At 41.6% G+C, this 27,147-nt stretch overlaps 1 protein-coding gene across 2 annotated transcripts in view; it reads left to right on the top strand.

The window, feature by feature from the left end:
- Positions 1-18,158, top strand: part of NEXMIF (neurite extension and migration factor) — a 191,336-nt gene extending 173,178 nt beyond the window's left edge. For both annotated transcript variants that reach the window (XM_043974884.1, XM_043974885.1), the window contains exons 7-9: positions 5,294-5,419; positions 9,677-14,030; positions 14,748-18,158. In XM_043974884.1, coding sequence (XP_043830819.1) covers positions 5,344-5,419; positions 9,677-14,030; positions 14,748-14,772 — 4,455 coding nt within the window. In that variant the 5' untranslated portion in view covers positions 5,294-5,343 and the 3' untranslated portion in view covers positions 14,773-18,158. The remainder of the gene's footprint in view (positions 1-5,293; positions 5,420-9,676; positions 14,031-14,747) is intronic.
- Positions 18,159-27,147: the final 8,989 nt, after the last annotated feature.

The raw sequence follows: 27,147 nt of genomic DNA, 5'->3' as shown, positions 1-27,147 counted from the left end.
TACACTTTCACCCTTTGTGTTCTGGAGTGGGGTCTTCTTCCCTGCTTGCCTTTTCCTAGCAGAGGAGTCCAAGTCTCTAAACTACCTTCTCTAGAGATCACCAGGCCTCACCTGACTGTGTAATGACTGGCTACATGGATGAAAGGTAGAAGTTTTCTTCCTTTACAACTCCTGAGAGTGCATATTGCCTCCCTGAAGAGGAAGAAGGAAAAATGTAGTCCATGTATACGTTTTTTTCCTAATCATCAGTCAAATATTTGTTCAGCCTCTAGTATATACAAAAGACTGGGAGGTGGGGGCATGAGCCAAGGTAAAATCTAATTTGTTCAGTTGCTGCCATCTTATTTAGTTGATAAGCATTCCATTGATAAAAATGTGGAGGAGGATGAGGCCAAAGCTAGATCCCTGGCACTCTTAGATGTTGTATTAGGAAGTTATACTGGGCTTTGATGATTACTGTTCTCCTTTCTAAATGGTCACTGTCCCTCTGAAACCTTGAGATTTTTCCCCCCATGAATTAAAGTTAAGCCTATACTTGTTGATTCTACTCTTTTCTATTTTAAAAAAACATAGACATTTAGGGGCAGTGAGGTGGTGCAGTGGATAGAGCACTGGCCCTGGATTCAGGAAGACCTGAGTTCAAATCTGACCTCAGACACTTGACACTTGCTAGCTGTGTGACCCTGGGCAAGTTACTTAACCCCAATTGCCTCACCCAAAAAACCATAGACATTTGCCCTGTAGCATCTCCCTTTTTCTCAATATTCTATCAAAGATCACCAAGAGTGGTTCAGAGCCCATCCTTCCTCAATCCTAGACTCTGATCCAGAAATCCCAATTCCATTAGGATCATAGATAAATTTGATTTTGATTTATTGTTATTATTAATAATCTCTCCATGCCTTTGTTTCTCCCTTTGGCAAATGAAATACAGCCAATTTACAATCTGAAGTCCTCATTTCAGTTTGAATTTTCATGTTCTTCATTTGCTCAATCCTGCATTTTGAGTCAGAAATCCTAGGTTCAAGTTCAGGTTCTATTGCTTACTCCCTGTGTGATCATTTAACATTTAACTTCTATGCACCTTAGTTTTTTAAGCTGTTCAGGTCAGAGCAGATGATCTCTGAGGTGTCTTCTGTCTTTAAGTCCTATTATCTAGCCTCTCTAGGTTAGAAAAGGAATAGAGAAGGTGGGGGCACAGGGTATATGTAGATAAGGTCTAAAGATCACCTAATCCAATTGCCACCAAAGAAGTGAGAGGACTGTCCCAAGGATGACAGAGTAAATGAGCAATTCCTAAACATGACCTATCATTGAAGAGCTTCTCAGCCTTAGGGACTATAGCTTCTTCACCTCATAGTTCTGCATAAATCACTTTGATTTCCCCTCAGACTTGGTGTAGTACTTGGTTTGAACCTCTTTATTAAGCCTAGTGTGTGATGTTAGAGTTGTATATGTTTGTGCCTTGTCCCACAAAGGACAGGAAGCATGCATTATCTAAGGACATTGCACACAGGAAATACTTAACTGATTAGATTCTGAGTGTGATCAGATCTGTGCTGCTTTGAGGGAAGGTTTATAGGGAAGATGCTGCTGGCTGGCTGGGCAGAGCCGAATAGGATCTTAGGCCTGACTCCCACCTGTTTTCTAGGAGGAGGGGACACTGGTAAAGGACTTGGCCCAAGTGCCAAGTTGTGACTCTGGCAGGTGTCCTTATCCTTCCTCCTCGTCTCCCTAAGCCCCTTAGCCTCTCTGAAATACAATTCTGCATCTGCAAAATTATGTTTTGGGAGTAAATTAATCTATAAAATGGGGATAATACTTAGATCATCTACTTCTACAAAATTGTTGGATTGTTGAGAAGAAAATGCTTTGTAAGCTTTAAGACACTAAATCAGTGGAAATCATTACTATTGCCACCTTCTCACCTTGCTTAGTCATTCATTTCCTGTTTCTCCCTATGTCTTATGGTCCTTCTCACACTGCAGGCCAGCTCTGAGTCATCTTGTCATCTGCTTTCCTCACTCCCACATCCTTCCATCAGCCTCCATGGCCCCCTCCGTTTGAGTGTCATGGTCAGAGGCATGAGGCAGTAGAGTCTAGCTCCTTCCACAGGTGCAGCTGCCTGTGGCCTGTGGACCATAAGTAAGCTCTTGTTGCCTTGAGATCTCACTAAGGCTAGAGCTATCTGGCAAGTCCAAAGGCTGATTTGACCATCTCAGTGTGGGTTTGCAAGGACACAGATAGGATTCCCAACAGAGAAGCTAAGAAGCAAGGGAGTTTCTGCCCTTTGCTTTCATTCTTAGCATTCTAGTTCTGCTAGTGTCTATGTATCTCCTCAGATTGCTTTGGGTTTTTCTTCTCTGGCCCTTTTCCCCATCCTGCTCCTCCTGACTTCATTATTGATTTCTTTGAAAAATTATTATTTAATCCTTATATCAGAGATTGTTTAATAACACAAAGGACCTAGATATGTGACAGGCTCCTTTTTCACTCTATTGGCTTATAGGCCTGCTCCTGCCCCCTGAAAAATTGGAACAATCCAGGCATGAGGCCTCCGTATTCTAAGACCCATTGGCAAGCAATACAGTTCACAGTATTAAAAAAGAAAGTTTTACTGAGAAGAAGAAAACAAAAGAACTCAGCCCCCAAAATGCCTGTTGCTCCTTAGAAACTGAGTCCCAGATATCAGGATTCCTTTACCAAAGACCCCACCAAGAGTGCTGTCTCGTCTCCCTGCTCTGTGTTGGTTTAAGGGAGTGCTTTTTATCTTCTTTCTCTCTCTCTCTCCCTCTCTCTCTCTCTCTCTCTCTCTCCCTCTCTCTCTCTCTCTCTCTCTCTCTCTCTCTCTCTCTCTCTCTCTCTCTTTCTCCCTCTCTCTCAGCTCTGTCACCTTGCCAGCTACATCTACCACCACCATATAGGCCTTGCAACATAATTTGTTTCCTCCAGTTACCAAAGGTAGAGAAGAAGAGGGAAAAGGGCAAATACTCTAGCCTCCCATCACATTGATAAAAGTGACATTTCTAAAAAATACTATAACCCCGTGTTCAATTAACCTTTGAACATAAATGATTTGGGGAAGGACTCCCTTATTTGACAATCAATGCTGGGGAAACTGGAAAGCATCTTAGCAGAAATACATCTTATACTATATATCATAATGAGTTACAAATAGATATAGATATGTGATATAAATATAAAAAGTTACATCACAGAAATTTTTTAAAATACAACTACCAGGGAAAAGCAGCAGGTGCCTTTCCCAACTATGGCTAGGAGGAGAATTCTTAATCAAATAAGTGATAATAGTGATCATAACAGAATGGCGGAAAGTTAAAAAGCTTTTGTGTGTACAAAATAATCGGACACAGCATAAGAAGGAAAATCGTCAGTTGAGGAAAAATTTTTGTATCAAATATTGCTGGAAGAAGTTCCGTATGCAAGATATACAGATAAATTTGGTCAAAGGTCATTCCCCAGTAGGTAAAGTAGTCTAAGGATATGTAGTTTCCAAAAGAATTGTAAACTATAAACAACCACATTAAAGATTGCTCAAAATCACTTATAAAATAAAAGCAAATTAAAACAACCCTGAGGTTTCACCTCACACCCAGCAAATTGGCAAAAATAACAAGGCTGATATAAACAATGTTGGCTGGGCTGTGGAAAGATGGGTACAGTAAAGCATCATTGGTGGAGCTATGAATTTGTCCACAGATTCTCAAAAATCATATGCAAGTTAACAAGTCCTGTTTTTTCTATCATATAACCATTCCTTTCTCTTCATTCTTATTCCTATCTGCCTTGACTGTTCTAGTATATCCACACAAGTCTTCCCATCTTCACTCTCTCCTACTTCCAATCTGCCTTTCATGCTGCTGCCAAAAGAAGCTTTCTTAAGCATAGGGTCAAAAACCTTCACTGACTCCCCATTTCCTCTCAAGTAAAGTGTCCCCTCCTTAACTTAGTACAGACTCTCCACAGTCTGCTACCACCCTGCCTTTCTAAACTTCTTTGACATTATTCCCTTTCCTTAGTAAAAAATCTGGACTATTCTCTGCCTGTCCCAACACTAACATTCTCTGAACTCTCACAACTCTTTCCCTTTGCTCATATTGTTCTCTGTGCCTGGGATACCCTCTCTTCCTCTCTTCAACCCCTAAGTTCCTGCCCATCCTATCAAACCTAACTCAAATGCCATTCTTTCCAGGAAGCCTCCTTTGATTGCTCCCCCACCCCAACCCCATCATTCTACCTAACATAGGACCTTGCTTTGCACCTCTCTGCTGCATTTATCATGCATTGTATATTCTAGTTTTCTGTGTTTGTATGTTATACTATCCCCCCTACTCTATTATATTCATGGGGGCAGGGACCATGTCTTATCTAAATTTTGTATCTCCCCCATATGTAATAGTACTCTAAACACAGTGGGTATTTAACAAATATTTGTTGAAGTTGAGTTCATTTAATTGAGCCTCTGACCATCTGAATTGGATAGGAATTGAACAAGCTCATGTAAGGCCACTCTATTTCATCCCCACAGTCCTTTGAGCTGATTAATTCTCCCTCAGGAAAGTCCTTGAACCAATGCAGTTAAAAGGCTACCCTAGATCCTGCTTTCCCCTCTCTTCCTGATTAAGAACCTGGTGAATCAGGAAGTTTGTTTCCCCAAGGTTAGGGTTAAGACCTGACCATTAGAAACCATGGGTAAGAAACTTACTCTCTCTAGAGACCCATCAGAACTTGGGGTTGTCATTGATTAGGGTTTAGTGTCTCCTCAGGATTGAGTTTGCAGAATTCGATTCAGAGAGACAGGTTGAAGGATAGTATCATACTGTGGAAAGGCCAATGGACTGGAAGTCAGAAGGCCTAGACCTTTTAGTCTAAGCTCTGCCATTAACTCAGTGTGTGACCTTGGATGAGTCCCTTCCCCTCTCTGAACCTCCATTTCATAGAGAGAATGCCACCTTCTTCTCCTCCCTTACAATGACTGTGAGGAAGGTAGAGAGAAAGCATTTTGTCAACTATAACATGATAGAGAAGCTTGAGCCCTAGCCCAAGCTTGGGCAGGTTACATCAGGCCCTGGAGTGTGTGAGGGAAGGGCTTGATTTGATGTACCCATACCCACTGTGGTATAGGAATCTGAAAAGCACAGTGATAATGAGGCCCAATCTGGAGGACAGCTGAATTCCAGGTTTTATATAGAACCTTTTGTTTTCTTTTCAGCTTTGTGAGCTTTTTGCAGCCAATTTGAATGACTCTAATTACTTGTTTGGAAACACGCAGGTTGGACAGAAGCAGCAGGGTATGGATTGAAACAATAAAAGGTTAAATTGATGGATGACCAACAAGATAAGGAATCTGCCTCAGAGGACGGAAGAACCAGGCTGATTAATGGGATGAAAGAAAATGGTAAGGGAACCTTATGAACCACCTGTCCCCATCACTCCCCAGACAAATTCTTTTCACTTCTCACCTTTTGATTCTCCTGGGGTTTTTGTCATCATGCAGTGCTGCTGCAGAGCTGAGAGAGGGGATAGGCCAATGCTGCTAATTGGATCAGAAGGCCAAGATGTCACTGACTAGAGGCAGCATGGTTTTGTGGAAGAATTGTGAGAACGGGATTTAGCAATTGGAGCTGGATTTGAACCCCAGCTTTGGTATCTACTAGTTGTATGACCATGGGCAAGTCATCACTTCTCTCTGAGCTTAAGTTTCCACAGTTGAAAAATGGAGACAATAATACTTATACACTAATGTACTTTGTAAGCTTTAAAAAGCTATGTAAATGTGAGTACTTGTTAAGCTGATCATGTCATCCCTTCCCAGTAACTTCTTTTTATCCAAATGCATGGAGCTTCTAGGTCCGTCTTGGTAGTACAGAGCGGTTAATTACAATTTTCCCAAGAAGAGAGAAACATGGGTAAATTTACATTTCATTTGTGGATAATCCCATGACTTGTACTCTAGTCTCAGGCAACTTTCAAAGACAGGCTTATGACGGTTCTTCTAAAGGGTATTTATTGGTCCCAAATGAAGATAGTACTACTTACTATTTGTGTGATCTTAGGCAAATTACTTGCCTAAATGGACTAGATGTGTTCTAAAATCCCTTCTAACTTAAAAAAATAAAACCAAGCCACCTCTGTGGTTGTCTGATCTCTTATGTGCTGCTTCCCAACCTATTTTTGCATCCCCAGTTTCTTGGAGAAGCAGAGGATATGTGACCAACTGCTGAGCTTCCTCATTAAGTTTCCTATTGACATAATTTGCCCACCCTATTGGTAGGGTTCGGCTCAATTTTCTTTTATTCACTGTCCTGTAGTCCTTAGCAGTTGTATCTCAGAAGATATAGAGAAAGGTATGCCATAAGGGAAAGAAACACATATTTGGATCAGCCCCATCAATCCTGGCATGTGATCCATGCAGACAGTCTGGTTCAGTAATTGGAGGGGGGAGGTAGGAGGCGAATTTGTAATGTAGCAGGTCTCCGGATGGTCCTGCCCTTTGCTGATTTACTCTAGTTAATCAGAATTGATAGCTACCTTGTCAGTGGGGATAATTTTTCCTTGAGAATTTGGTGCAGTTGTTGGGGAATATGTTTTGGCCAGCAAAGCAAGTTTGCTGCCTTGGTTTTGTTTGCAAAACAAACCAACGTGTTGACCATGTCTGATACTACATACCTCATTACACACCTGTAATCTACCACCTTACTGCTAAGAGGAGGGACGTTTATTTGATCAGCACTCTGGAGTCAAAATTAATCATTGCACTGGGATGTGTTTTGACATTTTTAGTATCATTTTCCTTTACATTCTTGAGGCAATATTGTGATGTTATGCATATATCATTCTCTTAGTTCTTATTTTACTCTGCATCAGTTCATACAAGTCTTCTCAAGTTTTTCTGAGTTTTTCATAATTGTTGTTTCTTATAGTACAATAATCTTCCACTATAGTCATATACCACAATTTGTTTAGCAGTTCCCCAATCAATGGGCACTCATTTTGTTTCCAGTTTTTTGCTATTACAAGAAGTGTTGCTATAGATATTTTCATGAATATGGAACATTTCCCTGTTTTTAATCTCTCTTGGGTCCAGAAAATTTTGTTTTCTCTTTCACATGGGAAAAACCCAAATAGGTTCAGTCACACAAATCAAGTCTCCTGACTCTCAATTCACTAGTCCACTCTATCTATTGAATTTTCCAGGTACAATTATAATTCAAAGATTTCTAGACCTACACAGACTTTAGAAACCATCTAGTCACACCTCCTTGTTTTACAGATGAGGGATGTAAGGCCTAGAAGAGGTCAAGATCATAGCCAGTAAGTGGCAAAATCACTTCCCCTCCCCTTCCTCCATTCACCTCTCATTATCTGGGATACCCTCATAGCTCCTCTCCATTTATTCAAATCTTCCAGCCTTCAAAGGCTATTTCAAGCCCTACTCAGGTTCAGTTCTACAAACATGTATATGTAAGGCTTGATGTTGGATGTTAGAGATTCAAAGATAGATATGAAATAGACCTTGCTCTCAAGGAGCTTATAGTCTACCTGGGAGAGCAAGTACACAAACAACTCTGATACAAGGGTGAATCTGATAAGTGCAAAAGAAAAGTCCAGGCAGAGTGCTATTTGAGTGATCTAGGGGGGCAGGGAAGGCTATATGAAGAAGCTGATTTCTGAATTGGGCCTTGAAGAGAGGGAAGGACTTCAGGAGTCAGAAATGATCTAGGAGAGACAAGATAAACAAAGGCAGAGAAAAAGGAGAGGGCATGGGGAGAATAGAGGCTAGCAAGTAGCCAAGTTTGGCTAGAATATATAATACATCAAGTAAAACAGTCTAAGATAAGTCTAGACATGTAAATTAGAGCCAAATTCTGGAGGTCATTGAATGCTAAAAATGAGAGTTTACAACAGAGAGCCATTAAATGTTTTTCAGAAGTGCCTTAGGGACACAGGAGAAGCAGTGACTTGCCTGGGGTTAATAGCTAGGTGGCAGAGCAAATACTCAAACCTGGTCTTCTGACTCTAAATCTATTCATTTTCCCACCATGACACAGCTATCATTTTTTGTACTTTTCTTTTACTCATAATTACCATCTATTTTAAGCCAAGGACCAATACATGTTTATTCATAGGAATAGAACAGGGATTGGACCTATGTTTTCATTGGTATGAAGAACTCCTGGATGAGACAAACCCTTCTCTTCTACCAATGAGGGGCAGCATTTGCGCCGCACCTTCTAGTCTTTTTGTTGTTGTTGTTGTTGTTTTGTTTGTTTGTTTGTTTGTTTTTTGCGGGGCAGTGGGGGTTAAGTGACTTGCCCAGGGTCACACAGCTAGTAAGTGTCAAGTGTCTGAGGCTGGATTTGAACTCAGGTACTCCTGAATCCAGGGCTGGTGCTTTATCCACTACACCACCTAGCTGCTCCCCAGCTTCTAGTCTTAAAGAGCAAAGGGAAGTAACTTGTCCAGAGCCACATGGCTTCTGTGGATCCGAAGCAAGACTTGAACCCAAGGCTTCATGCTTCTGAGGTCAGCTCTATCACCACTACTCTGACTAATAAAAAAGAGACCAGTTGCAGTTTTTGGATTTTTCTCCAACTGTAATTCTATCTTTCTTCTTAGAGGGATAAAAGGCAAGGAAGGAGCTAGGCTGGAAAAGTCATTCAGAGGTCATTCAGTCCTATCCCCTGCCTCCTCAGACCATCCTTGATAGAAAGGATATTCTTCTTCCAAACTCCAGTGATGGCAGTTGTCCAGAATGGACAAACTGGACTATTTTGTGTCCCCTTTTCTTATTCAGATGGAATGTAATCTCCTAGAAGGAAGGAACTGTTTCATCATTGTCTTTGTAACCCTAGCACCAACTACAAGCCACTTAATGTCAATTGAACTTATCAGACTGAACTGAATTCCTGCCTTCAGTCACCTATTTAATATTTGACAGTCTAGAACAAATTTGGTGGCATACTAGGCCATTAAATGGTATCGATTTTATTTATTTATTTATTTTTAAGTGAGGCAATTGGGGTTAAGTGACTTGCCCAGGGTCACACAGCTAGTAAGTGTTAAGTGTCTGAGACCAAATTTGAACTCAGGTACTCCTGATTCCAGGGCTGGTGCTCTATCCACTGCGCCACCTAGCTGCCCCTAGATGGTATCAATTTAATTCCATTCAACTATTTGTGAAACATTTATTTGATGCTTACTGTGTTCAAGCTCCAGAGATGTTTGCTGGGAACAAAGACAGAGCCTTCCCTTAAGGAGTTTAGGAGGAAATACATATACACAGATTACAAGGATATAAGGAAGAGCAAGCCAAGGGAAGAGTCCAGGTACTCTGAGAAATCTAAGGACTAGATTGCATTCACATGGGTTGGGAGGAGAGGTGGGCAATAGGGATGTACTGGTCAAGGAGTTGGCCTTGTGGGACATCTAGTTCAGTGATGTCAGACTCAAATAGAAAGAGAGGCCACTAATCTGTACATACAGATCCCTGTGGGGTACATATTGACTTAGTTTTTAAAATGTAATGTTATCTATATTTTATTGATTCTGGTATATAAGAATTGAAGAAAAGGAAATAGAAAAGGAGCTGAGATCATTAACTGTATCTCTGTCTTCTTCTGTTTCTATTCTCTTACCTGTCCCCCCTCCCCAGGCTCAAATGACCAGGATCTGATGGTGAAGTTGGCAGCGACGACATTGCAGACCCTGACCCTGACACCCAAAGAGACTCTGGTATCTACCCGGGGCCTTCTGCCTCTAACTTCGAAGAAGCCCTGCTTCCCAAGTCCTCCGTCTCCCTTGAGGCTGACCGATGCACCTGAACATTCTTCTAATGACTCTTCTGTGCATGCTATTGCCCTGACATCTGGTATAACCAAGGGCCCCAACACATGGTCACTACCGGGGGACTGTGAGAAAGCTCCACTCACAATCATGGAACCTGGAGGCATGTCGGCCCTTACTAGCGACTGTCTTATGCAGCCAAGTCGGACTTGCCTAGGCTGCTTCATTGAGTCCAAGGATGGAATTGATGCAGAACCAGGTATTAGTTTGAAACCAGGTGATATAAATAGGGATTATGACACCTGTTCCGTCTCTGATATAGGTATTCATTGTATGAACACAGGAGAAACCATGAGATATGGGGATGAGCTGCTTTCTGACCAGCTCCTAAGCTTCCCTCTGCATAAATCTAGGGCAGGAGACAAAAGAGACACAGAGAAATCTGACAGTGATTCAGAGGACCCCACCCAGAAAAATTATTATGAGGGATTGCTATTGGATAAATGCAATGGTGAGGAAACTCTGCTTTCCAATACTAATCAGGAATGGGGCTACTTTGAATCTTTCATTAGTGAGAGCAAGATCGAGCTCCTTGACCTCTGCTCCAAAAATGAGTTGTCAGTCAACCTATTTTCAGAGGAGGATGTAGACAATTACATGTTTGATGATGACGACTCAACCCTGGGCAGTGATGTCTGCTCCCTGAAGATCCGATATGAATCCTTCCAGGACAATGTGCGAGACAAGACCAACGTCCTGCAGGATGATGCCCAGTTCAACTTCTTCCCCAGTGTTTTCACTAGCTGCTCCAAGCGGGAGACAAAGGGTGGTGGCCTGAAGCGGAGCGGAGATTCCTCCCAGTTCAAAGTCCCTGCAGAGAGCATCATTTGGGGAGAGGAGGATGAGGAGGGAGAAGAAAAGAAAAAGAGAGACCAGGAAGCTGAAGTCCGGGAGAACAAGGGGGTAGAAGAAGAAGAAAAAGAGTTGGGAGGAGTATCCACCTTAAGTAAACCATGCAAAGGGACTGATGTGATCAAGTACGTGAATTCCAAGCGGAACCCCTTTCTTGAATCTGCCAATTCTGCAGAAGACTCTGGGGAGTTCAGCGACGACAGCTCCTGCACCGAGTCCTCCTATGATGCCTTGAAGGAGATTAAGGATTGTAGCCGCTATCTTACCCGGGATCCTCATTGTGGCTCCTCTTCTTCCTCCACCACCATCCAGCAGAACTATGGACTGAGGGCTAAAAGGAAAGTGCGGTACAGTGAAGACTACCTATATGATGTTGATTCCATAGAGAGTGAGAGGACGTGTGAGAAGAAGGAGTGGCAGCCAGATGGGCAGAAAGAGGAGGATGATGATGAGTGGTGCCCCAAGAAGAGGCGGAAAGTACCCCGCAAGGAGCCTCCAGTCATTATCAAGTATATTATCATCAATCGGTTCAAGGGTGAGAAGCACATGCTGGTGAAGCTGAGCAAGGTGGATGCCAGTGAGATGACAGTAACATTGAGTGAAGACTTGCTCAACAAGTATGCCAGGCTGGCCCCATTGAAGGGCTTCTGGCAAGAGAAGCAGCAGAATCGCCTCCATTCCCTTAGATCCACCCTCTGCCACAAGCAAAGCTTCCACCTGAATGGCCTTGAGGCCCCATTCCCAACTCCTCCTCGGAAAAGAAAGTGCAAGCTGGCCAACCGACACAGGATCCAGAGAATCCAAGCCATTGAACAATCAACAAACAAACAGGGCTCCTTCTCCTGTGATCAGAAGCAAGCCAGTGGCAATAAAGAAGATGCAGGCCCAAAAGGAGCACCTCATACAGGGGCCAGAGCTACCTCCAGCTGTGCCAATGAACTGCATTTAAATGACAGAGCTGGTCCTGACTCAGTGAAGAGCCGATCACAAGACCGAGAGTTCCGGAAAGGGCCAGAGAGGAAAGTGCTCCACAGAATCAAATTTAAAAGTGAAGCCAGGTTAAAATGTAAGAAGAATAAAGCTGCACAAGAAAGCAGTAAGGCATCCACTCATCCAGCCCCAGAAGGCCAAGAAGCAGGCTCCAGTCAGAAGAATGAGAACATCCGTAGAGCCTCAGATAGCTCCCATCGATCTGATTGTCGGGAAGATAACACTACTAAAAATTCTCTCTTCTTACCAGCCACCTGCTCGCCTGACACGCCTCTGCCATCTGCTAATATTGCCACCAATGTACCCGTTATCCCTGGAGGGTATCTGCAAACATTGTTAGATGCATCAGATTTATCAAATGCTACTGCCATCTCCTACTTCACCCACCATCCCTCAGGACAGCACTCTGCTGCCCTTGCCCAACCAGAAAAAACATTCACATCTCTCCAAACTGGCCAAAGCTGTGTGCTCTCCCCACCTTCTGAGTCTGAGCTGCAACACTCACCTCATCCCCTCAAAATGGATTCAAGTCCCTTTGGAAGTGTGTGGCCCAGAAAGGCTATGCCTGGCCCTCAAGATTTTGTGGCTAATGCCCCAGGAGAGGCATCTAGGGCCCTCTCAGGCAAGTTTGGCGGCTCTGAAACAATTCCAGTAGGAGATAACCTCTCAGCCTCTATGTATAGCCCAATGGGGAGCAGCAAGCACCCATACACCACTAAATATATGCAGGACAACCAGCTTCCATCTGATGATGCCTATCATCCATGCCATTTCAATAATGCAGAGGGCTGCTTTCCTTTCCAGAGGGGCACGCTCAACACAGACAATGGCCGGCTCATTAGCTTTGATTCTGTGGGCTCGCTGTCAGTCAGCTCAAGCAATTACAGCTCCTTGAGCTTGAAGTCTTGTGAAAAGGAGGGTGACGAGGACATCAATGATGACTTCTTAGCTCACTGCAGCCCCAAGCTGGTGATCCAGCAGAGCATTGATGAGATCACCCCCCTCAAGGAGTCTACTGACCTCCTGGACATCTCTAACTTCACACCAGACAAGTTCCGCCACTCATCTCTCTCAGAGATGTCCCCACCGGACACCCCTAGCCTTTCTCCACAAATCGCAGGCTCAGAGAATGGCAAGACACTAGGGGTGCTTAAGGTGTTCCCAGAGGGCACCCCAGGCCCTTTGGGCAGTGGAGAGAAGGTCAAGTGGGACTGTGGCAGCCTTCCACACCAAGATGAGACAGGTGATGGATTTACTTTATGTAACCATCAGTTTCAGTTCCATATGTTCAATGATGAGGACTCTGTCGGCCTACTCCAAAAAAACCCTTGCCTGTCAACATTTAATGAGCCATCTGGTCAAATTAGCACCAGTAGCAAAGTGTCAAAATCGAAAAAGAAAAGTTCACCCAGCAAGAGTGGGGCTACAAACCAAAGCTCTTCCCCAAAAGGCACCAGAAAAAAGGCTTCTAAAGCCAACAATAAAGGAATTGAAAAGTCACCCTGCAAAGCCTCCCGCCAGACTCCCAAGTCAACGAGGAAAGGAAAGTATGCAGCAGCTGTGGCTAATGGTGAGAAAACTCAAGTTGGGATCATCCGAGGAGGTGGTCAACTCAACAATGCTGCCACAGGAAAGCTGTTGGCAGGATATGGACACCATGGTAGCCCCACAGTCCCTGTGAAGATGACAGGCCACAGGGAGTTCTCTGGGGAGTGGACAATGGGGAAGGACAGCAGCACAGGCTGGACTGATGTAGGCATGGGAAATGCCAACAGCCTCCTGGATGATGACCAGAGAGAATTCGAAGAACCTTCAAACATTTTGTCCAACATTGCTTCGGGCATGGCTGATGTGCAAAGATTCATGATGGCCTCCATGGAGCCCCTTTGGAGTCCAGTGGGCCATCATGGGGTTCCAAACATATACCGCTCCCCTGAGTCCAACAGCCTGAAATTAAAAACCCTAAAAATCTTGGCTGGTACACCACAAGAGTCCAAGAAAAAAGCCAACAGCAGCTCACCAGGAGCCAGTAAGAACCACAGGTCACCCAAGGGTTCGAGCAGAAGCATTGGGAAAGTAGTTGTAGGTGATCCTGGCAGGGCAAACACAGCGGGGTACAACTCAGACATTCACTCCCCCTTCTTGGATAAAAACTATAGTAACCTGAGCACTTTAGGAAATAACGGACCAACACACAAAAAGTTATACCGTCATAAATCCAGCTCAAAAACCCTGAGAGATGAGAATTGTAAGGGAAAACGTCAGGATCGGGAAGCAGCCCCCAAAGACTCAGCTGGGACATCTACTTTTGAAAAACTGAGGTAATATTGCACCAAAATGGCTCAAACAACCCTTACCTTTCCTCCTACCTGCTAAGCCTGCAGTCCCACATTTTTTCCTTCCTCAAAAACAAATTTGCATGAAAGAGACCATCCCATTTCTCCCTCCCACCTTTTGCAAAATTAAAAAGGAAAAGAAAGGGGAAAAAGGGCACCAGAAGTACTCATATTTGCAAGCTACCTAGAAAGAATGAAAAAAAAAATAAAAAAAAAACAAAAAAAAAAAACAAAAAAAAACCAAAACAAAACAAAAAAAGATTTTTTTTTCTTGACTCAGCTGGTGTTAAACACCAACAAGGCTTCTTTTCACCCCCCTGCAGTTTTGGCTTTGGTTTTTATTCTTTCTTTCCTGAGGGGGGACCCCCTAGTAATCAGATGTGCTTTTCTTAATGATTTAGAAAAGGGAAAGACTTTGGGGGGACCACCTTTTGTAAAAAAAAAAATAATAAAAGTTTATGAACACACACAAAAGCCAAAATGGCTTCAGTGTAAAAGATTTTTAGTTGAACATTTGAAAGCTCATCCCTCACTGAGCTGCATGTGGCCAAATTGAGTGCTTTGTGGCCCCCTCTGCTGTTTATATCTTTGCCTGCATCCTTCAGCATCCACCACAGCCAAGTTAACACTAATAGATGATCCTGTGGTAGGACACCCATGAAAGCTAACAAGGATGGCATAAAAGGTTTGATTTTTCTGCAGGGAATTCAGACTATCGTCTTCTTAAAGCAGAAACAGCATTTTGAAGATTTCCCTGTATTAGAAGACAAGACTTAATTCTTCTCTAAAAAGACATTTGATGTTTGTTTTTTGTTTCTTTCAAAATCTGCCTTGTGGTATGTTGACATGTAAGTGCTGAAATTGAGTTTAACCTTGTGGGAATACTTCTTTAGTGCAAGCCCTAACCTGGGATTCTCTTTGAAAAACTTTTAATGAGTCACAGTTGTACAGTAGTTGATGTAGTATGGCCCAAAAGGAAAAAAAAAAACAGCAACAACAACAAAAACAGAAAACTATTGTGCCAAACTTATGAACAAGTGACTGGACTGGAAACATTTTTCCTTCTTTCTCAGCATTGGGTTATGAGTGTTTGGGGAATTTATCCCCTTTGTTTAACAAGAAACATTCCAGTGGTCTGCTATTAACCAACCCTACTTCCTTGGGTAACAGCTCTAGCTCTAGGGGAAAACTGGGTTGTTCATTTACACCAATTTACCAAAACTTATGGACAAGGTTAATAATGTGCCAAATTGACTGACCTCATTTTCACAGATATACCCCCACAGTTTACAGCTCAAAAGGATTCTCTCTTATACACACACACACACACACACACACACACACACACACACACACGCACACACACACATGCACACACGCATACACACATATGCATGCGTACATACACACATTTACACACTAAACTGCTAAACAAACACTACAGTCCTGTGTAGAAACAGGACCAGATCGACAAGGCGATGAGATCTTTTTGTTCACTCTCTCCTTGCCGAAGAGTTGAGTTATATTAGAAGAATATAGAAAACACACCAGGTAAGTCCAGTATAGGAACTTGAGTGTACACATTTAAAGAACATTTTTCAAGGAAATGAAACAGCTGCTTTGAAAGTTTCTGTTTTCTAAAAGCAAACTCTGTAGCTGAAGATTATTTAAAGTGCAAAGTTATATTGCTGATCCTTTGTATCTCCGTTTTATATCTTTTCTAAGAACCTGGGGAAAATTCTAAATATCGGCATCAAATCCATGCTGATGATGAACCAAGTGCGTTGATTGTTGCTTAAAACATTTCATCCTGCTTTGTGTCTTCTCTGGCTTCTATGTTCTTGGAGTATTTAATTTCATACTGCTAATGTCATGTGACCTGTGTTTTGGATTTTATTGAGTATTTTAGTTTGATCATTTCTTTCCCTTTGGGTTTATGTCATAGAACACAGAACAGTCTTGGGGGGATGAGCCAATTAGGGCTGAGCAACCTTAATTGGGGGATAAGCATCAAGTGCTTCCCACTCAACCCAGTCCCAAAAGAAACAAAGTCTTTTTGCTTAGTGCCACAGTTCACACATCCACTATCAAGCCCTTTTGCCCCTCCAATTAATCCATTTCCCTAATTTAAAATTGATCATCTCTTTTACTTGCAGTGGAGAGCCTCCATGTCTGATCCATTATGATCCAAAATGAGATTAAGGGAGTAAAAGAATATGAAAACTATTGAGCACTATACAGGGATTGTTATTATTCTTATCGTCGTAAGTATTTATCCTACTGACCTAGGAGCAAGAGGGCTGGGGTGGTGAGGAAGAGGTCAAGTGGGTGGGAGAGAAAGCTTAGGAGGCAAAATAGGGACAGCATACATTTTGAAAGGAAGAGTGTGATAGATTAGGGGGCAAGAAAAGAACAATGCATATTTTGAAAGGAAGAATATGAGCAAGGTTATCTATAGCTAGGGACTAGTTAGTTATTGCCTTTCTAACATGATCACACAAAACTTTGGAAAGGCGCTAGAAAAGATAGGGAAGGAGACTCATTCAGAAGCACTGGATGTTAGAAATGGAAGGGATCTTAGAGATTGCAAATCCAACTCCTTCATTTTACAGATGACGAAACTGAGGCCCAGAGAGAAGTGACCTGAGGTTATACTATGCATAACTGGCAGGGCCAAGACTCAACCCCAAGCTTCCTGACTCCTGGTCTGGGTTTATGATTCATTTCAACAGCCTGCTTTGTTGACAGCTCTACAGCCAGGAAACACACAGGTAGCAAAATGAATAAAGCCAGCTGTGCCCTCAACGTCAAACTTGACTTTCCCTGGACAAGTGGGCAAGGAGCTATTTGAAAGGCCAATGATGGAATATATGCTTTGGCAGTCAACAAACATTGACTCTGCTGTGTAACTTGGTAACAATGGAATCTTGACACCAAGTAAGCGAAGCAGGTCCCTTGCTCCACAACTGCTGTCTGAAAGGGGAAAAACCCAAACTGTAATGCACTCATTCCACCACTCTCTTAGGCACAGTGTGTGCTGACTGTGCTGAATGCATGCCGGCTGGTTCCTAGAGCTGACCAATTCAAGTTGGTTTAGCAAACTTTTCTTAATTACCTGTTGTGTTCCAAACATCGCATCTCCCCCAGAGAAGAGCACAAAGTTTCACTAAGATATGGTCTCTTCCGTCACGGAGCTCGCAATCTGGGAGGCAGATAACTATGATGCACAATATTATGGACGTTAAGAATAACCAAGGGGCTGTATGAGCTTTGATAGAGGAATCATGACCTATGGAAGTTAACAAGGAGGCTTATTGGATGAGATTGTATTTGAACTGAGCTTCAAAGGATAGGTAGGAAGTAATCAGGTAGAGAGAGGTAGGGAGGGCACTGCAAGCCAAAAAGCATGAATGGAGTCAGGGAGGCCAGAGAGCTCCAGATGTGATGGGAGCCTGGGAGGGGGGGGGGAGGAGAGGGTTCGACACGATTCTGAGTCTGAATCCAAAGAGACAGAAAAGATTAAATGAAAAGAAAAGTCAATGGTTTGGGGGGATTCTCAGAGAGTTGTTGTCAGTTCTACCTTGAAGTGGGGAGGATGAAGGTAGGGGTTGGGGGTAGCAAGAAATCAATAAATGATGAGAACGTTTCCATGTCTCAACTTGATGTTAGCAACTCCTATGGAAAGAGGTATTTTGATGGTATCTCCTGGGAACCAATGACAGACTTGGTCTAGAGAAGAACACCTCTTTCTTTCCCCAAACCACTGACATTTGGAAGTGGAAGTGCCTTTTATTGGCCTTCAAACCATTGTGTGTGCAAAGGTATTACTGTGACTGAGACTCCTAAGGAAAGACACTGTATTCCATACAAAATGAAGAGCTGCACATGGGGAGAAAACTGCAGTAGGATCTGGAATACTAGACTGTAGAGCTGGAAGGGACCTTAGAGATAACGTAATAATACAAGCCCTTTATTGCATAGCTAGCGAGGTGGCATAGTGGATAGAGTGCTGGACTTGAAGTCAGGGAAGACTTGAGTTCAAATCCTGCTTCAGACACTTCCTAGCTGTGTGACCCTGGGCAAGTCACTTACCCTCTCTCAGCCTCGGTTAACTGATCTGTAAAATGGGGATAATAATAGCACCTACCTCACAGGGTTGTTGTGAGGATCAAAGGAAGTATGAATATATGTAAAGCACTGTGCTAGATGAATGCAAACTGTCATTGTTATTGTTACAGAGAGGGTAGCTGAAGTCCAAAGAAGTCACACAGCTAGTAAGTGACCATCGGGACTGGAACTGAAATCTAGTGCTCTTTTCATGCCGTACAGCCTAATGTAGTAGGATAATAAGCACTGGGTTTGGAGTCCAAGGACCTGGATTAGAATCCTAGCCCTGCTAATTATCAGTTTCATCACCCTGACCAAATTTCTTCCCTCTCTGGGCTGCACTTCCCTCATTTCTAGAATGTGAGAGGGTTGGCCTGACTCCTCCAGCTCCAAATCTATGATCCTATGGTCTCAGAGCTCCTATGATTCTATGCATAGTACATGCAGCACTGAGCCACCAATAATCTAGAGTAGTCCCGGAAAGATCCCGACACCTCCCATCTAGGTCCTTGAAGACAGACACACCTTGCAATTCCTGCTAAGAAGTTGCCCACAGCATAAACTGCAGATAAACCCAAGGGTGGAGAATGTGTTTGGGGACTTCAATATTACTCCAGCAGAGAGACAGAAATAAAGATATCGCTTGTGTTGCTTAGATCATAGGGTCATTTATTTCAAGCTGGAAATCGCTTTAGAGATCATCTCGTCACAGACAGAGCAGTGATCTGAACCTAGGCCCTCTGCCTTCAGAATCAGCACTCTCTCCAGCTCACCATGAGGAGAATGGAATGCTGCCTGGCTCTAGCAGGAACATTTGTGCTCTTCTGTATTCTTGAGAAATTCTCCAATTTGAGGGGGGGGTGGGGGGGGTTGTTGATTCCTTGAGGCAGGGAAGGCTATACTCCACTGCAAGTATCATTTGATTTTTTAAGAAAGAAAAGATGTTTGAACTGTGTTTTGTTTCTTTTGTTTTTTCTTGATGAAGCCCATCATGAAGAGTGGCTCACCCCTAGAGGCACCCAAAGAAAAATTGCATTAATGGGGACCTCAAACAAGCAGACCAGGCCTTTTAGAAAAGGGCAAAAGAAAGAACTTACATTGGCTTCAGCTGACTTCAGTTTGAGAAACACCTCATCCCTAGCTGGGATGGTGTCATTTGGGGGATGATGCTCAGTCTGCCTAGTACCAAAGCACAAACCCTTTACAGCACTTTCCTGGCTCAGCTGGGCAGCTCCTGCTGTCACTAAAGGGAACTGTCTGGCTTGAGCCTGGGTTGACATCGGGACCACATGCTCAACCCTTGAGAGGCATGGGGTCCACAGAGCAAGACTGGGGAGGTAAGAGGATGCAAAAAAAGCCCATGGGAGGACAAAAATAGTACCGAGTTTGTGGTATCAGCAAGGCTTTCAAAATTGGTATCTCAGGTAAACAAGTAACATTAATGGCAATGGAGAAACAGCCATGGAAGAAAGTCTATCTAGAAGGCGAGGATGGCTGCTGGGCCCAGGATGATGGGGCGGGGACTGCCAGACATGTTTTTAAGGCTTTGAATGATGCTCTGTTTAAAAGAGAAAAGAAATGTGTCTTGTTTGGATGACCCTCCCCCTGGATAGCTAGAAAAATGTCAAGTTTCAAAGCACAATGGAAAGGCTGAAAAGAAACATCATCCCAGAGAGGCCTGGGAAACTACTTTGGTCTTTGTCACATTAGTGGGAAGGGAAAAAAAAGGGAAGGAAGCAGGGTGGAGGTGGAAGGAGATAGATGCTCTCTTTGAATTGCCTATGGCACACTGGTTGTGCAGTTGTGAATGTGCCATTCCTGCTGTTCACTTCCTTCCATAGAACTGAATGCACCTCTAGAGTAAGTTGTTAATGTTTTATGGTGCTAAAGGAAAGGAAATGATGATTTTCAGCCCTGCTCTGACCCCCTAAGCATATGAGGAAATTAAAAAAAAAACAAAAAACCTTTAATGCCCTTTTTATGAATGTAACATAAACATTTCTGTTTGACATATGACACTGCAATTTTACCATGTCTGAAAATTATTTGCCTTTTTCTTTTAGAATAAGCTTTATAAATACTCTGTAGAGTCAATTGAAGTATAATTCTTAAGGATCATTCTAAGACGCCTACAAAATCTTGTATATTTTTAAGTGTGCCAATTTGTAAAATATTTTGTAAGTGTATATTTTTCTTAGGAAAGTGCTGTGAAGTGTCTGTATGTGCGGGGTTTCCTTTTTCCGCACCCCTAGGTGCGAATAAAAGGACATATACTTAAAAGTTCCTGGTTTTAAAAACCAAACTATAAAGAAAAACAATGAAACTTTTGTTGGGAATTTTGTAATAAGAGACATGTTGTGAACGAGTGTAGTGACCTTGTGTAAAGAAAACTGGAACAGTGGTGAACTTGCTGTTTTATAGAACCTCCTTGTAAATTATTCTTGTAATATTTTTGGTCCTCTTGTTCTTGTTGCGAAGGTTTTAACTATTTGTGACTGTAATGGTGAAAATGTCATATTGTTAACTTGCTGAGTTTTGTTATATTGTTTATGGAATCAATAAAAACAGTTGAAAATCTTGTTTGAAGATCATATATAAAGAGATCCAACCATTTTTAATTCATTCAATTCTATCTCCTGAATGTCAAGAACTTCATTGTCCAGAGTACTGTATAGGGAAGAGGGGATGATTTTGCCACATCCTGGTGGATTTGGGCCGGTGGATGAACAGCTGGAATTCTTGTATGATGGTCCCATGGATCCCAGTTCCTTCATCTGCACAGCTCAAGTCCCCAAAAGCACCTAAGCTGTTGCTTCTTGTGAGTAAGGAATGTTTTATTCATTGTACTTGTATCCCCAGTGCCTGGCGCGTAGTAGGTGCTTAATAAATACTTGTTGATTGGTTGATTGATTTCCTTCTGATGCTGATTTACAAGAGGTTTAACACTGCAATCATACTTCTAATTTCATTGGCATATTAAGGTTACATAAGGGACATCAAGTTGCACACAGTTCCCCTAGTTTCCTTCTCCCTTTCACCTCACAGCCACTGCCAGTCCCTGCTTTTATCCCAGCTCTGCCATATGCTACCTAAGGGACCTTGACCAACTCACCTTCCTACTCTGGCCTTGAGTTTTCTCATCCATAAAATGTGGATAATATTGTTTGCGCTACTTAACTCCCATGGGTCTTGTGAGGAAAGCACTTGATATCAAATGAAGAGCTATCAAGCAGCCAGCTAATTAGACTTTTTCATCTTCCCAAGCTGACTTCATTGTCTCCAATGTTAGAACCCCTGTTGTTTTTCTAGTCCAGGCTAGTCTCATCAGACACAGACACAACTGGGTGAGTTCTGCCTTCACATGCCTCACCTCAACCACTCCACAGCGACCCATCCTCACTTGGAACAAGACAGGAGCTACTCATGTGGATCTCCACTCAGAGAACTCCCAAAATAGGCCACCCATGTATGAGAGGGGGTCTGCCAGCAAGAGAAATGGAGAAGAGCAAGATACTTCCTGGGAATCAAACCCTAAGATATGATAACCTCTAGATTGTTTTGAAAAATACTCTTCTTATAAACTTAAAACCTTAATCAATACAAACCCCATGGAACTGAACCCCAGGTAAAACCCAAAAAACTGAATTATTTACATTTGAAAAATAATAGAAACTTTAACAAAATGATAACTGACTAGTTCTGTGCCCCATTTACATCTCTCTTCAAGCTGCATATGAGGTTTTATTGCCTTGGTTTTTAGAAATGTGTGTATAAATTCAGTTGAATGAATTCAGTTGGAAAGGACCACAGAGTTCACTTTATCCAATCTATACCTGCACAGAGCAAATCAAGCCAAGCAGAACGAGATGAATCTCTCTTGCAAATGTCAACTCTTAAAATGTTTGAAGACAGCACCAGCATCCTGCCAGTTATGCAGGTTCACAACCACAGAGTCAATCTCAATTCTTTCTTCTCCGTCACCTTACATATCCACTTGCTAAAATGAATCAATTCAACCATCACAATGTCTCTCAAACCATCTCTTCTCCCCTCACATGGCCACTTCCCTAGTTTGGATCCTTATTAACTCTTTCCTGAACTACTGAATGGCCTAATTTGCTTGACTTCAACTTTTCCCTCTCTCTAAGCCATCCTCACCCAGCTGACAAAATGGTCACTTCCCTGTCCAAGAAGCATTTTTGACTCCTTATTCCTTCTAGGATCAAGTACAAATTTCCCTTTTTGACTTAAGTCCTGCAAAACTTGGCTTTCACAGGCCTTTCTAGGTTTCTACTTCACTCCTCTTCTCATACTCTCATTGGTCTCCTTGCGATCCCCTATACACAACATCCCATCCTCTGTATTAATTCCTTCACATAGGCTGTCCCTCAGGTATGGAATACACTTCCTCTTCATCTCTCAGAATCCCTAACTTCCTTTAAAGCTTACCTCACACCATCCCTACATGATGATTTTCTACATCTATACAGCTGCTATAGCCTCTAAGTTACCCTTTATTAACTTTATATACATAAGATAAATGAATGCATCCTATAAACATGTATATGTACATATATAAATGTATATATGTATGTATATATATATATCATGCTTGGGTGCATGTACATGTTCACACACACACACACACACACACACACACACACACACACACACACACACACACACACACACACTCTCTAGAATGGAAGGTCCTTAAAGGAGAGACTTATTTTTCTCCTATCTCCACAGACAGGAGGCTCTGCAATTTCAGTAATAATCAGGAGCTCTTCAAATACAGTTATCTCTGTTATATCCTTCAAGTAATCTTGGATGATTTTAACATATTCATGGGAGACACTTGGTTGAAGGAGAGTTTTTTGAGGTGGAGTTTTGCTATACCAAATAAAATGTTTTGTTATAGTCAACAAAAGATAAACAACAGGTTATTGTGCCCTCTGCTTCTTTTAGTCAATTATATGACTGTAAAGTTGTGGCTGAAACAAGATCAATGCAGCTAGAATAAGGAACTTGAGTAGGAAAACATATTTGCCTCAAACATATCTGACAAAATAATACATCCAAGATAAATGAAGAAAAGACACAAATGTATGAGACAACAAACCATTCTCCAGTAAATCAATTTCTCTCTCTCTCCCTCTCTCCCTCTCTCCCTCTCTCCCTCCCTATCTTGCTCAGTCTGGGAGTGATTCCACTGCTGATCAGTAAGGGAACTTTCATATGCTCCATTTTTCTGCCCTGGCCAGTTTTGTCCCTCCTGAGGCAGTGTGGTAGCCCATCATTTCTTAGGGTTCACCATATTAGTGCCAGATTTAGTGCAGATATAAGATTGGTTTTAGCTGTACTGCAAAACTTCTAAACAATCAATCCACTAGCCTCAGATACCCCACAGCTGGGATTATAGGCATGCCCTACTAACACCTGATGCCTATGAGTTATTTAGTAGTACAGGTCTGATAGGAAGGTTTCCAGATTAGCAGCCCCATAGTATTATTTGCCTTCCAAGAAGGTGCAAACCAGGGGATCCTTTAAATCCGGGAGAGACTGAATAGGACCCTGTGTGACATCTGGAGATTTAGCAGAACGGGGTGAAACGAAGGTTTTTCTCTCACAGGTATGCATCTGTTGCCTTGAATATAGAAACTGGGAAAGCTTAACTCATATTTATGGAAACATAGACACAAGAATATTTGGAGGTGCCTAGAGTCAGTTATGCTGTAGACATAATAAACCCAAAAGAAAACTCTTCTGGGTTCACCTTCAGATCAGCCCCTGGGATGTTAGTTATACATACAATGCTACCCAACCTCACCCTCCTTTTACTCTTGGCTTTCATTCTCCCAAGTTTTAGTGATACCTAACTATGAGGTCTAATTTGCCTCCTTACATTAGGGCCTCTGGTTCTAGAATTAAGAGAGAAACATGAGAAAACCTGTATGAAATGATACAGAGAGAATGAAATAGAACAAAGACAATATTCACATGACCGCAATAATGTAAAGGAAAACAATACCAAAAGATATAAAAACTCAGATTAAATGTAGTAGACAATCTTATTTCCAATAAAACTTTTTAAAAAATATAATCTTTGGGGAAGCAAATCACAAAATTATGTTAAAAACAAAAAAGCCACGTTTGTATCAGGAGATATTTAAAAAGCCTTTGAAAAAAATACAACACTGATTTATGCTAAAAACCCTAAGAAACCTAGAAGGACCATTTTTAATATGATAAAAAGTACATATAGCAACCCACAAGCTGTAATTATTTGCAAGGGAGAAACACTGGAAACTTTTTCAATAAATATGGGTGAGGAAGCAAAGATGTCTCTGTTTTCTACTATTATTTAACAGAATTAGAAATGCTGGGGATAACAAGAAGAAAAGAGAAAGCAATTAAGTAGCTATGTGGCACAGTGGATGGAACATAGGACTTGGAGTCAGGGAGACCTGAGTTTGAATCCTGCCTCAGATACTTACTAGCTGTATAATCCTGGGCAAATCACTTAACCTCTCTGGTCTCAGTTTCTTCATCTATAAAATCAGGATAATAACAGTACTTACCTCGTAGGGTTATTGTAAGAATCAAGTAAGTAACATGTAAAATGCTTTGCAAATCTTGAAGTGCTTTATAAATATTAGCTATTGTCATTAAAAAGCAAAGATATATACAGAATGAATAAGAGTCTAGAACAAATTTCATTATACATCAGGTGAATTTTTTCAAAGCAGGAGTTAAAATTATGCTATCAAACAAAGCAAAAATAATGAACAATATACACAGAGATAAACAAGGAAATTGCCTTACACAAGGCAGTCTGGTGAGGTCTATCAATTGCCCTCCTCATAATAATGTTTGTTGCCACATTCATAATTGAAGGAAATCTGAAGTTTTAGTTAGAGGCTAGATGTAATTTTTCCCATCCAAGTTTATGGTCGCCCATTGACACCAGATTAATAAACTCTGTCTTAAAGGAAAAATGGGCAACAGACCAAAATCAACGTTAAATTTATATGTTCTAAATAGCATATAATCTAAATTCATAAACGAAAAAATAAGTGAATTGCAAATAGACATAGATAGTACCACAGTAAGAGTAGTAGCCATTAGGGGCAGCTAGATGGCTCAGTGGTTAAAGCACTGGCCCTGGATTCAGGAGGACCTGAGTTCAAATCCGGCCTCAGACACTTGACACTTACTAGCTGTGTGACCCTGGGCAAGTCACTTAATGCCCATTACCTGCAAAAAAACAAACAAAAAAAAGAGTAGTAGCCATTGAGTTTCCTTTTATCAGTTAAGCAAATCTAACAGATAACAGGGAAAATGGCAAAATAACAAAATATACAAATATCTGGGAGTTAAGCTATCAAAACACATTTAAAATTATATAAATACTATCATAAAACATCATTGAAATAACAGACGACAAATAATTGGATGGATATTCACTGCTAACATAACAGAAATTACAATAGTGCCTAAATTTGCCTGTAGGTTTAGGATTATATCAATCAAATTATCAAGGAGTTCAATAGATATCTAGGTAAAATAATAGCAAAATTCCCCTCAAAGGAAATAATGTAAAAAGCAGAAATGAAAGGGGGATAAAACACTTCCAGATATCAAACTATTATTCACTATTGATTAGGGAAAGGCAAATTAAAATAACCCTGAGGTACCACTTCAATCTATCAGAAATGACAAATGGGGGGCAGCTAGGTGGCTCAGTAGATAAACCCTCAGCCCTGGATTCCGGAGGACTCAAGTTCAAATTCAGCCACAGACACTTGACACTTACTAGCTGTGTGACCCTGGGCAAGTCACTTAACCCTCATTGCCCCCCACCCCCACCCCAAAAAGGAAAAAAATAACAAATGCTAGAGGGGATGAGGGAAAAATAAGTATACCAATGAATTGTTGGTGGAGTACGGAACTGGTCCAACCATATCATTATGTTGAAGGAAGTGTGGTACAATGGTAAAAGCACTGGATTTGGGGGCTACAAGAACTGAATTCTTATTCCTTTTAATCTAGCTCTGCCACTTACCATATATGTCACTTTGAGCAATTCACTTTTTTTTTTCATGTTTCATCTTCAGTTTATTGGAGTTATGTTTTATCATTGCATAGATCATAGTTCTTAAGTCTTTAAAAGTTGTTTTTCTCTTTTAAAAATGGTTTTTGGGGCAGCTAGGTGGCACGGTGGATAAAGCACCAGCCCTGGATTCAGGAGGGCCTGAGTTCAAATCCAGCCTCAGGCATTTGGCACTTACTAGCTGTGTGACCCTGGGCAAGTCACTTAACCCCAATTGCCTCACCCCCCCCCAAAAAAAAATTAGTTTTCAAGAGTCTTATTTAGGTGTTTGGGTTTTCCATTACAAATATTTACAGATTACTCCAACTTTGTGAGAAGTTTCTTGTAACAAAGCAACACAAGTAAAATTAATGATACAGTGATCTTATCTGATAGTACATTCAACATTTTATATCTGTAATTCCTCCTTACATACCTCTCTTAAAAATAATTAACAGAAACCTATTTTCTCTTCTTCTCACCATACCCTATTGGGGAAAAATTATATATATATATATATATATATATATATGTGTGTGTGTATATATGTATATTTATTTATTTATTTATTGCAGGGCAATGAGGATTAAGTGACTTGCCCAGGGTCACACAGCTAGTAAGTGTCAAGTGTCTGAGGCCACATTTGAACTCAGGTCCTCCTGACTCCAGGGCGTGCGCTTTATCCACTGCAGCGCCACCTAGCTGCCCCCAAAACTCATTTATTATAACAAATATGCATAATCAAGCAAAACACATTTCCTCTATGACTGCATATAAATATATATATGTATATGTTATGTTTATATAAACACATATGTGTATATATGTCTAAACCATGAATCCAATAAACTGAAGATAAAACAGCACCACTGTCAGAAGTTATGAAATAGAAATGCAGAAAGT

Source organism: Dromiciops gliroides, chromosome X (assembly GCF_019393635.1).
Source record: "Dromiciops gliroides isolate mDroGli1 chromosome X, mDroGli1.pri, whole genome shotgun sequence".
NCBI classification, from domain to species: domain Eukaryota; kingdom Metazoa; phylum Chordata; class Mammalia; order Microbiotheria; family Microbiotheriidae; genus Dromiciops; species Dromiciops gliroides.
Note: the sequence above shows the minus strand (reverse complement) of the source record. Positions and strands in the feature narration are given on the sequence as shown.